Source organism: Phlebotomus papatasi, chromosome 2 (assembly GCF_024763615.1).
Source record: "Phlebotomus papatasi isolate M1 chromosome 2, Ppap_2.1, whole genome shotgun sequence".
NCBI lineage: Eukaryota > Metazoa > Arthropoda > Insecta > Diptera > Psychodidae > Phlebotomus > Phlebotomus papatasi.
In genome coordinates this window covers 89,526,290-89,538,956 of record NC_077223.1, presented here as the reverse complement: position 1 = coordinate 89,538,956, position 12,667 = coordinate 89,526,290, and the positions used below count along the sequence as shown (strand labels likewise).

Below are 12,667 nucleotides of genomic sequence, written 5' to 3'. Positions count from 1 at the left end.
AACATCCTGGATGGTAACATAGTATGACAATGAAACACAATATCCGGCACTCAGTCTGGATCATGGACCGAAGGCTATATCATCGAATGAGATGGAGAAACTCGAAGCAAGGATGCAGAAGAGGGTGGAACGTGTTGCGGAGGTGTGCTCCCAATATGGATTAGACAGACGAGGTAGGAAAGTAAACAAAAAATAAAACTACCTTTTTCTTTAGCGCAAAACTACAGTGTTGAAAGAAACCCTGTGATACAGGAAAAGTTATAAAAATAATGAATGAAGGAAAACAAGGGGCAACTAATTGAATTTATAGAGATTTTTAGTAAAAAGTTCATGGGATCATATCGACAATTAAAATCACTTGACTTCGGTTATGGGTTTTCGTTTTAATAAGTTTGCTTAATCCTTTCATTTATTATAAAATTAATAATAGAGGGGAACACTGTAGTGACAGTTACCTGTCTTTTTCAGAATAGAATCGAAAACAACAAACGAAAAGAAGCTTTTCTTTATTGATAGTTTGAAAGACCGAATTACAACATTTGTATCTTTAATTTTTTATAAGCTTGCACAAAAATTCCCAATCTAATTCAGTTCAAATCACACTGACATTTGCATATTTTAATTTTGTTATTTGTTATTAATTCTCTCAAGATAAACACGGAAATAATATTGTTCGTAAAATTGTTCGTAAATGCTTTTGAATTCCTACTGAGGACTTACGAAATGGTCGTATTTCGTATAACCCAATGTAAAGTTCGTAAAAATTTGTGCTTTTCTCACAAATATTGTTCGAAACATGATCACTTAACGAACATTTTTTGTTGTTTAAAAATCATTTGTTCGTACACTTTGTTTGTTTGTGTTGACAAAATGTTACGAATAAATAACAAAGCTTTACGAAAATTTTTCTGTGTGTTTACGAACATTTGTATAGGTACTGACGTGAGAAATGGTAATGAAAATAGGAAGACGAACACTTCCTCCGGTTGCGTCAGGGTTGTTTATCTTCTCAGGACAAGAAAAACACGTAGATCTTTGCCAAAGCTTTCGACGCTAACAACGCGCCTTCCTCAGTGGTGAAAATCGTGAACAATGTCTCTGAAAATTGTCGTATTCTAACTCCTCCGCTCCTAATGAGGAAACACCAGGGAAACACAGGATTTAGCCGGGATAGCACCTCTCCGGACATTGATCACAAGCCAACTTTGGCTCGTTTTGTTTTACATTTATGTCATATATCTGGCTAATTCTAGTTAAATTAAATGCCAATCTTTATTGTTAACGGTACGTGAAGTTTTCAAATGAAATAATTACCTATTTTGTGAACAAAAAGGCTTTTTTTCTGAAGTGTCTGCAAATGCTTCAATAGGATACCCCGGAAATATGATTTTTTTTGAGAGATTTTCTTATTTAATTTTTAATTATATAAGTTTATTTTATTGGTTTTATATATTATATATTTTAATTATATAAATATATAATTTAATAATTAATTATATAGAAGAAAACACCAGGAATAAGAACAAATCCTGCACTCAGAAGCAACTGAACAATGTTCTGGAAGCCTTTCGTCGCGGTTTCACTTACACTGTTTGTCTCCAATTAGAAACTTTCCCTTGTCTCCATTTGGACTAATATATTTCCAATAGAAGCATTTTACACTCGCGTATTTTTCTTGTATTTAAGAAGTTTTCAAATTATATCTAAAGAATTTTCACTAAACAGTAACATTCTAGAAGTCATGGAGCAAATTTATGTAATTCTCTTCCGAAAAAATATAAACTTAATGTGTTGAGTCTTCTGTCAAAGTTAACGTGTTTGAAAATGGTTTTGAATTAGGACATTTACCCCACTAAAACAGAAAACTTCAGTGAATACCGTTGATTTTGGTCATTTTGGATGTAGGGGAGACCGGGCTAGAATTATCCAGCAAATGAAATTTTTCATTGCGTATAATTCGTAGAAAAAATGTTTGTATCAGACTGATAAACATTTCATTGAATAAGAAGGAAGTTGTTTTCTTCGCACAAATAATGGTTTCCTCAATATTCCTTCTAAGACAAACTATAACATGCCACTGTTTAATTCTATCCGTGGCTATTACTGCCCCGGTTTCCCCTATTAAGAAGAGAATATAAAGTTTTGCGATTTTTTAACCATGGAAAATTCATTGAGATATTGCTTGTAGCTCTAAAAGCGACTTTTTGAGTATTCGAGCACCATATCAAAGCATAGATCAAAGCTCAACCATCCAAAAATTAGGATCAAAATAATTATCCTAAAATAATTTTATTAGAAATCGCTATGTTGAACGTAAAATTTTGCTGGTGCCTTTTAAAGAAAAGAGAAAGTAGGAAAAAAAACCTAAATTGTATTATCCCCAAATTTATTTCATTTTCTCTTTTATTTCACAACGTATCAAATATCCACCTATCTGACATTCACCTTTCGCACCCCACCACCCCAAAATTGAATTTTGTGCTCACCCGTGTTTCACCCACGTCACTCACCAATTTTCCCCTTAGGCTCCAATGTTAACATAATGTATCGCACAACTTGTTAATAATACAGTAATCTAATTTAAATCTATTATCTCGTAAACTGTGCTGAAATAGGAAACGACTCACTGCATCGACCAAATTCATGGGAGTTCCTCATAAATAAACAATATCGGCTTGTATGGTAAATATAGCTGGTATTTTAGAAGTTTTCCGCGCAAATTAATTTAATACATATTTATTTTTTAATCATCCAGGTGCAATGTATTTAAAGCCGCTTCAACATCGTGGATGTACAATTTCAACTTAATGGCAGGATATAAGCCGCAGTTTCTCAAAAAATCCAAGGAAGTTCCACTTGTTCTTGCACGAAAAAAATACCCACGCCCATCAGAAACTGAGGTAAACTTTCTTTTAATGATGTTTTTGATCTTTTTTTTTATATAGGGCTTCCTTTAGTCACTTTGCAAATTTTTCGCGTTTCCCAGAAAAAAAACTGTGCAAAAGTTTGAAAGACAAAAAAAAAAACTAAAACACCAAAAAGGTGTGGATGAAATTGCTGATAGAGGAAATATAATCCCCTTCAGCTAGTAGAGATTAAGTAACTTTGATTTTACACTCCCAACCAAGCCCATCAATCCAAATTACCCTCCATAATTTATTTTTAGCGCAAAATGGGAATTTCCCACAGAGCTTTTATAGACTTCTAAGCAAGGCTGATACAAATTGAAAGACATTTGTTTGGATTTAGGGAAACCTAATTAGGAACCAGACAATCAACCACCCTTAATTTCATAATGTCCCATTATTCCACGTGAAATATGTGTCTTGCATTGTCCTACTTTCCTCAATCCATACGTATTGCCTTTCCTGGCCTTATTATTTTGTGATAAAGTCACCGCATTTGTGGCCATCTAGCAATCAAATTAGAGTGAAGAAAACACCATCATATTGGTGATTATATCGTATAATGTATGCTTCAATTACCCAAATTGAAATTATATCGAACCCCATATGCTACCTGCCAAACAAATCAATGGATTGATGTATCCAATTCCAATGATATACGAATATTCAAGCTGGAAATTAACGTAAATGGAGTAGAAATTGAACCCTAAGTAATTATTTTCTAGCAATTAGGGGGAGATGTAGCTACTCTAATGGCATCTAAACACTAGAGAATTTTATGTCCATAATGAAACAAATTCCCTACGTTTGTGTAGGGAAAACTCTTCAGTATGGACATAAATTTCTGAAGTGTGTAGGGGCCATAAGCTGTGAGACTACAATGATATACGATTTTTTGGACATTTCTAAAGGAAACTTGACAAAAAAAAAATAAAAAAGTCGTTTATTAATGCAAGGGCGTAGCGAGAAAGGGGCAGGCAGTGGTCGTAGGTCCCCGCTACACAATATCCAAATATTAAAAGAAAAACCATAAAATATCAATAAAAAAAACAGCGCTACCTTCTGCCGATTTTAGATTCGTAAAACAAAACTTAATTTCTTTTTTATGTTCGTGATGGATTTAACTCATGGCTCTTTTCCGGAATTTTGAGGCATCATACTAGCTATTAAAATATAAAATTATTATGGCGTACATTTGTTAAAAACATATTGAAACAATGACTTGTTCAAAGCTTAAGTCGTCCGAAGGTAGCGTACTTAGCCTGACCAAACTTTAGCTTACCAGGGCATTTTTACAAAAGAAAACCACATTTACTGCGTTTTGAAAGGTCTTTCGTTGAATTTTAAGAGCTTCGCAAAAAGCCCAAAATCACTCAAATTAGAATAAAAACGCAATTTCGTCTGAGAAAAGCTATTCAGATCCATAACAGGGGCCTCTCAACGTTTCATCTTTCCATACGTTTTTGCATAGAGGCACTGAAAACTATTGGCAAGTTTTTTCCTAAAGAGAATTGACTTATAAGTCTGATATATTTCGAAATCATGCACTAAAAGCTATCTAAAAATACATATTTCATAATGCTCGCCGAAATAATACAATAACTACGAGCAAATTTGTTTAGAACTACGAGCAAATTTGATTAAGTTGCGGTGCAATAGCTGCAAAATTTTTACAAGGAAAAGTGAAAAATATCTTCACTTTTTATTAGGCTTGATGGGCCCCTGTCCATAAGAATGTTTTTCTTGAATTGTCAAGAAGTCTAGATCTATCAAAATTATCAAAATCGGTGAAAATGGGTCATAGACGGGGATTTCTCCAAAAAAAAAACAATCCCAGGTTATGAAAGAATTTGTCCTAGTAAAGGACTTTATTGAGTTTTCAATAAATTCGAATTCATTAAGATTGAGCTAAAATTAGTTTCTTGTGCGATTTTTCGAGAAAACACTTTCTCTGTGCGTTCTAGAAAAGTTTCTTTGGAGGGTAGTCATCCAAAAATATTAACAACAATAATTCGGTGTTCGTCGGATGGGAAAGTTCAGCCCATAATAAAAATCTTTTCTTCCCAAAGCTTTCGGTGCCCTAAGCACCTACCTCAGTGGTCGAAAGTGTCAGGTTTCTTGGGGTTTCTGTGACCTATTTGTATAAAGTAGAATATCGCTCTAAAATTGTTCGTGAAGTGTGTGATTCAGAAACCATATACCCAACGAAGGCATCCCTTTTGTCCCTCCAGAAAGACAAAGCCCCAGAAACCTGACATTTACGACCACTACTCCCAAATCCTCCAAAAATACCAACTGACATAATCTTCAAATTAGGCTCCCTCTTACAAAAATCCCGGTTACATCCTTGTATCAATGTAGGCCCATAGTTCAAAATAGCCTTACCTCCCTCTACCCAGAAAAACGTTCAACTTCATGCTCTTATTTTTTGGTCAAAAACTTCGTTTTGTTTTATGCACATGAAGTTATAATTAACCTATAAAACTCTTTTGCACACCGCGCGTATGAATATGATTAAGTATTACGAAATTACAAAAATGTGTATGACAAATTTAGTAAGGTCAACAAAAAATTAATTTATGACTAAAATTAAATGGATTTCTTAAAGTATTCTAGTTATAATTTTCCGTAATTAGGTCCCCTTAATCTTAATTCAATTCTAAAATAATATTTAATAGGTTGAAATCCTATTTTTAGTTTATAGGGGAAAGTACTCTCCCTTCGAATGTTCATGCCTTCGAATAATGTGAATTTTCTTTTACTTTTTCTAGGAGACTTACACATTTCTATTAAATATTTGTAAACTTATTATCAATTATTAATAATTATGTGATAATTAAGTAAAATCTCTCAGGAAAAATAAAAGAAAATTCACATTATTCGAAGGCATGAACGTTCGAAGGGAAAGAACTTTCCCCTACCAGACATACCCTTTATAAAAATATTTTCTAAAGAAAGATTTCCATTCTTCTCTCGAGAATTATAAATAATTATTTTTATAATAGGTATAAAATACAATTACAATTTCAATAACGCGTCTAATTTTCCTATTTAGACTAGAAGTTATTCTGAAATGTAAGGTTATGCTGACCATAACCTTCAAAAAGCTATTCATACTTTTAATGAGACCAACTGCAAATTTGTCCGAACATTAGCATTTATTTATACAAATTGATCTGTTTAAAAAACAAACAGAAAGCTCTTGAAATATAAGTCGTGTTATAAATTTTCCAAAATCTTCTAATTATTATTCTAAAATATATCAGGTACAAACCAGACAAAGCCTTAATTAATTAATCAATTAATTTACGAATTTAGAAAGTAAAAGCAAAAGATTGCCAATCAATTAGATTGGAGCACGTAACACACGTAACTAAACACTGGATCTAAAAAGGCAATTACGTATGACGTAAATATTGTCAAAAGTATGCTGCATATTTTATATTATTATGGATCATATCAAACAATAGAAAACGATGTTTAAGAAAACGTCTTCTTTAGGCTAATAAGCTCTTATTTTTAGCTGAGTTTTCTTTGAACACAATACCGTTGAAGGAGTTGAAATTTTCGTTATAGAACAAATATATTTAATGATAGGTTATATTCAACATAACCTAAAATTAAAAAAATAACTTCTCTGCAAACATTCAGTAAAACTACCTCGATAAAGAGTGTATAAAGAAAAATAAACACTTTTACTAAAAATACATTTCCTACAATTGCCTAAAATAACACTCATTCGTGGGGACAAAAATATCAAAATTATTCTCTAAAGCTAAACTCTAAAACCCTAAAAGTCGTTTTAAATAAATATTTGTTGAATAGGAAAATATAAGGGCATTTTATCAAATTTCTGACAAGATTTCTTTGTAAAAGCTTTAAAACCAAAACAATGATATTTGCATTTGGTTACTGCAAACTTATGAATATAGTAATATCGATTACATAAGAGAATAACCCCATTCTCTATTACTCAGTTTTTCTACTAGCAATATTTTCACATGTCGATCAAAAAAAGCCACAAAATCCATACCAAATGTTACTGTGAGCAAGAACTTGAAAAAGCCCCATATAACATTGTGAATTTTTATCGATCTGGGACAATGAATAAAATCGTGATTTATTTATTAGAAAATACACACATATATGGGAAAATTACTCCATAATCGCAATCCGTGAACCTGTGGTGCGAGAAATTGAGAATAAAAGAGAGGTCATGCAATTTCATTCTTCGTTAACACCCTCCACAGAGTGTCAATGGATTGCACTTACAAATGCCTCTAGGGTATAATTGACTCATATACAGTTCAATTGAAATGATTAATTAACCTTTCCTCTTTTCTCTTTCAACCACGGCAAACCCCAAAGCTCCTGACATCACTGAATGACTCTGTATCCTTTCTTATTGTGCGCCATCCCTTTGAGCGCCTCTTGAGTGCATATCGGGACAAGATGCAGAATGCCCTGCCAAATTCATTCCATCACAAACTAGGGAATACTATTATTCAGAAATACAGGACGGTAAGTTAACAATTGATTATGTGATTTACTTTTCTGCTGACAAGTAATATTTTTCTGCACAATTCTTTTTGCAGAATAAACATTCGCGTTTACCACGATGGCCTACATTCCCAGAATTCGTGAACTACTTAATTGATCAAATTCACAATCACCGTGAATTAGATATGCATTGGACACCCATCACGAACTTCTGTACCCCATGTCAAGTGCGCTTCAACATTATTGCCAAGTTTGAAACGTTGGAGGTGAGTTATTCTTTTTTGATTAATTAGCCTAATTTTAAATTGTGTTATTATTACCATAAACGCTTTTCAGTATTCAAATAATAATTTTTCATTTCAAATTGATACTTTCTACCCTTGATAATATGATAAAGCTTCTTATTCAACTTTTATATAATGAACGAAGCTTTGCGAATTGTTCCGAAATTAGACTCTCCGTTGAGGGACTCTGTGATGAAGACGGCGGCAAAGTTTATTGAAAAGAATTTGAGTTTAATTGAACACAAAATCAGACTTAAGGGATATGAGGGATACACTATTCTGTTAAGCCTTATACTAGGTCCTAGGGGGTCCGTGGTACAATTGGTAAGAGCGTTCTGCTCTTGGGCAGTGTGGCCCCCGGCTCGATTGTCACAGATGTGAGTTCGAGTCAAAATCAAATAAAGCACGTCATTTGGGTAAAGAGACCTACAGAGAACATACATCATCGAAAACAACCTGTGAAAATCGGTTGAAAAATTTCAGAAATAGCGATTTCGAACAAGAGGACAAAAGGACCAAAACAATTGATAGAGCCGATCTGCAAGTATTACTGGATGAAGATGATCGGATTGGTTTTTGGGACATTAAACATGCCTCGAAAAGGAATTTTCAAGCATTTATACCTATGCGGAAGGAAAAATTAAAATATAGGAAAATCGGTGCTGCATATGACTTAACTGAAAATCAAACAAAAATTCAAAAACCCACTTCCGAAATTTTGCTTTTTTGCTATTAGGGAAAGAATTTCCAACATCTAATTGATAGAGACGATGAGTAATAGTTATGGTCGGAATATAACAAATCTAAAGTATCATAGCTTCCTGGTGAAGCATTGAAATTGACAAAAGAGACAAATTTCTTGAGAAAGACGAAAATTCTCTGCGTTTTGTAGGATGAAAAGGGAATCATACAATACAAACTGCTGAAACTATCAATGGATATTGTTACTGATGGCAACTAATTAATTTTAACCATGAATTTGCTCGAAAAGCGGTTGGAATGGGCCAAGAGACACGAATGAGTAATATTGCAATACGACAGTTCCTCGTGACATAACGTTTCTGTGGTCCTGATCAACATTAAAACGTTGAATTGGGATGTACTACCACTCCCGCTGTAATCTCAAAACCTGAACCCTTCCGATTATAACTTGTTCGGATTGATAGTGCATAGCACTCTTAAGCTACACTTGGTCAATTTTGAAGAAGCACGAAATTGGAACGATAAATGTTTTCGGTCAACAGACACCTTGTCTTATCGACCTTGTCTTATTTCCAGAGAGATGGCAAAAATGACATCAGGGCTAGGGTGGGCCAATCGTTTGAATAAACCATTTTTTGTATTTCTCTGAAAATTTTCCGTCTTTCACTGTACAAAAATAATTCATAAATTAGTTGAAGATGTATTACTTAATCTTACTTTACAAGTTTTTCATTGATAAAATTACCGGTTGGTAACCGATTGGAACGATTTCGAACTTATTAAAAATCCAAAACACCCTTAAAAGGTACACAATCTGGTGTCGAACACTTCATATTTTTTCCGATATTCCTTTAATAGATCTGACCTATCTATGGCATATTTTATTAGCTAATAAATCACACAATTTCTAAATGAATTATGTGAGATTCTTTTAAAGAATGTTAGAAGCCAGAGTGTCTGCAAAGCCTGAACGCCTTCCCTATTAAACTTATACTTTAAGCGTACGTTAAGTAAGTACTAGCGTTACTTACTTAACGCCTATTAAACTTATCCAAAGCGGTGAAATACATCTACAAAATTTATTGAAATCTATGCCGTTTTTAAACCAATTGGAAAGCTTAAAGCTCATTAATTTATGCAGAAAAAATATGAGCATGAATAACTTCAAAAACATATCCAAAAATGAACTAAAAATGAGTGCTTCAATATCTCAAAAACCGGTGGCAGCCAAAATCCCGAAAGCCAAAATCCCGAAAGCCAAAATCCCGAACGCCAAAATCCCGAAAAGGCCAAAATCCCGAAAGCCAAAATCCCGAAAGCCAAAATCACGAATTTTCTAAATCCTGAAAGGAATGAAATTATATGGAGGAAAATGTTTAGAATAATGTCCTAAGACACAGAAGATTTCCCTTTGCCTCCAGCAAGCGCGGGTGCAATCGTGGGAGTATCTGTGACACTTTTAAGAATTCGGGATTTTGGCTTTCGGGATTTTGGCTCATTCGGGATTTTGGCTTTCGGGATTTTGGCGTTCGGGATTTTGGCTTTCGGGATTTTGGCGTTCGGGATTTTGACCGGGACCCCTCAAAAACATGTTTAATAATACGTGAAATAGCTTTTACTAACCTGACTGTAGGGGAAAGTTCCCTCCCTTCGAACGTTCATGCCTTCGAATAATGTGAATTTTCTTTTATTTTTCCTAAGAGATTTTACTTAATTATCACATAATTATTAATAATTGATAATAAGTTAACAAATATTTAATAGAAATGTGTAAGTCTCCTAGGAAAAGTAAAAAAAAATTCACATTATTCGAAGGCATGAACATTCGAAGGGAGAGTACTTTCCCCTAGTAAATTTTACAATGCATTTTTTCTGTGTAGTGTGCTCGTTCAATATTTTTTAATCAATCCAACTAGAAGGAGAAAGTTAATTAAAACGAAGCTTTCAAATGCAGAACAATTTTAAAATATAATTAATCCTTCATACTGGGGCTTTGTCCTTTTGTAACAAATGATCTTTTATGCAGAATTCAACGGCAATTGAAAATGGTTGTTATACGTATATAAGTAGATTGTTTGTATCATTATTACTCCTTTGAATAATAAACCAACCACAGTGGCTTTAGTGAAACTTTTCAAAAACAGTTATCAAATCTAGCGTAATTATACAGAGAGTTCTGGACTTGAGTTGATAGTCACGCTGAAAATTTTATATTTACCCAAATTTTCAAGAGCCACTCTGTTGGTACTCAATAAACATTAAACTGGAGTACTTTTCAACGAATTCTAATTATTTCTGCATGAACGATTTTTTTCATATGAACCTTCACTTGTTTGTTTTTTAAAAAGGAAAACTTCACAATCTTCACTTTAAAGATCCATATTAATCATTGTTTCTATACACATTTTTTTTACTACTCGAACTTCATAGAGAGAACATTCCCGTCAAATAATTTCGTCAGATATCTTTAAGATGTCTACAGAAAATATCTACACCTCTGCAGAAAATCCGCCGAGAAATCTGTAGATATTCCTACGAATTTTATTTGGGCTTGGGACAAAATTCGCCAGAAATTTTTGTAGATTTTCTGACGAAGCCTGGTGCATACTCTGACGAATTTCTGTAGATATTTTGCCGATTTTCTATAGATTTTTCTACATTCCAGACTTTCCAGACAGCTATGTCTGAAAAGATGGAATATTTTTCAGTGAAGTTTGCAAAATTCAATAGTTATTCTTGGTGATATTACAGTGTTTATATAAAATAAAGAATTCTGCGACGCCGTGTTATAAGTAGAGAATAGTGTAGTGATATCTTTAAACACAGTGTCGACCTAAATTTCGTGTTTTTTTATCATTCGATTGGAGATGTTTAAGAAATTAGCATTTTTGCTCACATTTTTTTATTTATCTAAAATGTTTAATCGGTAATGCTTGCTAAGCAGAGCATACCATTTTCTTGGTAACTTCTACAGTTTCTTAATAAATCAACAATATTTTTATTGAGATAATGGAGACTATGCAGATTTCCAATGCAGAAATTCTGCCGAGAATCTGCAGATTTTCTACGTAGAAATTCTGCCGAAAATCTACAGATTTTCTCTGAATGTACTAGAATATACCGTTAAAATTCAAAAAACCTCCGAGTAAAATCGGCAGGTAGATCAATGATTTGACGGGTTACAATCCCTCGATTTTCTAACCCCCAAAATTTCAACGTTCCACTCGCCGGAGACCATTTTTCTCAACAGATCTCCACATTTCAGACGATTTCTGAGAAATTATGTCGCAAATTATGTTTGTCGTCCGGCGGTCTATTCGGCCCGTTCGACCATTGCCATGGCTCGAGCCAAAACGGTTACAGATATACATTTAGAATCTTCGGGAGACCCCCCATTAATCGAACTTGGGACGGTTAAAATACCCCGCATTTCCTCCCACACTCCCAATGCGATTTTTTTTAGAATTTAGATATGTTTTTGAAGTTGTCTAGCCATTTGTCTAGGCGCTGTTTGGCCCATATTCGAAAATACCGTTAAATCATTCCTACTAAAAAAAAAATTTCAAGGTCAAAGTTTGAAAAGGCTCTAAAGAGCGTATTTCTCAACCGAATGGTATCATATTTAGGCTCGTTAGAAAGGTCTTGGAATTTCCGACAAAACTGTACCGATTCCAATCGGTTATGAACCGATAATAAAGAAATAATTAACCTATTAGTAATTTTTATCGGAAAATCAATAGTATTACTACTAAGCTATTTGGGACGATCTTTTGAGTGATTCATAAATCGGTTTGAAACCGGTTAAGAACCGGTACGGTAAACGTTAAATTATGCAAAAGTACTTTTGAGATACAGCGTCTAAGTTACGAACGAGTTCAAGTAATTCGCAATTGCCGCGCTTTTTTGTGTTACATAATATTCGTACAGCGGGCAATGGAATATTTAAGCATGAGTGCTATTTTAATATTAGGTGAGATTCTTAACAATCTCACCTACTATAATCCTAACAAAATTTCATGTCGTCCGATCGACCTCAAATTTGGCCAAAATGTGTTTCGCCACTTCCTGATCACGAATATATATGTGGCTATTTTACGTTCCCGGCCGGCCGCTCTTTGGAGCTTAATAGCTCCTAAACTAAAAAAGATATCGACTTGCGGTTTTCGGCAAAGGTTATATATCGGGTGAAAATTGCAACTTGGTGCATAGACCCCCCACCCCCCACCCCTCCTTCCGCCATTTTGAAGACCCCCCTTTTTTTGTTTTCTCAATAGC

General features: G+C 33.9%; 2 protein-coding genes across 3 annotated transcripts in view; one reads left to right on the top strand and one right to left on the bottom strand.

The window, feature by feature from the left end:
* LOC129804982 (uncharacterized) overlaps positions 1-12,667 on the bottom strand; it is a 74,766-nt gene that overhangs the window by 53,103 nt on the left and 8,996 nt on the right. The gene's annotated exons all lie outside the window — the stretch shown is intronic.
* Positions 1-12,667, top strand: part of LOC129804983 (carbohydrate sulfotransferase 11-like) — a 41,356-nt gene that overhangs the window by 25,014 nt on the left and 3,675 nt on the right. Inside the window, exons 2-6 of the mRNA XM_055852781.1 lie at positions 23-173; positions 2,616-2,682; positions 2,756-2,900; positions 7,275-7,427; positions 7,502-7,672. Coding sequence (XP_055708756.1) covers positions 23-173; positions 2,616-2,682; positions 2,756-2,900; positions 7,275-7,427; positions 7,502-7,672 — 687 coding nt within the window. The remainder of the gene's footprint in view (positions 1-22; positions 174-2,615; positions 2,683-2,755; positions 2,901-7,274; positions 7,428-7,501; positions 7,673-12,667) is intronic.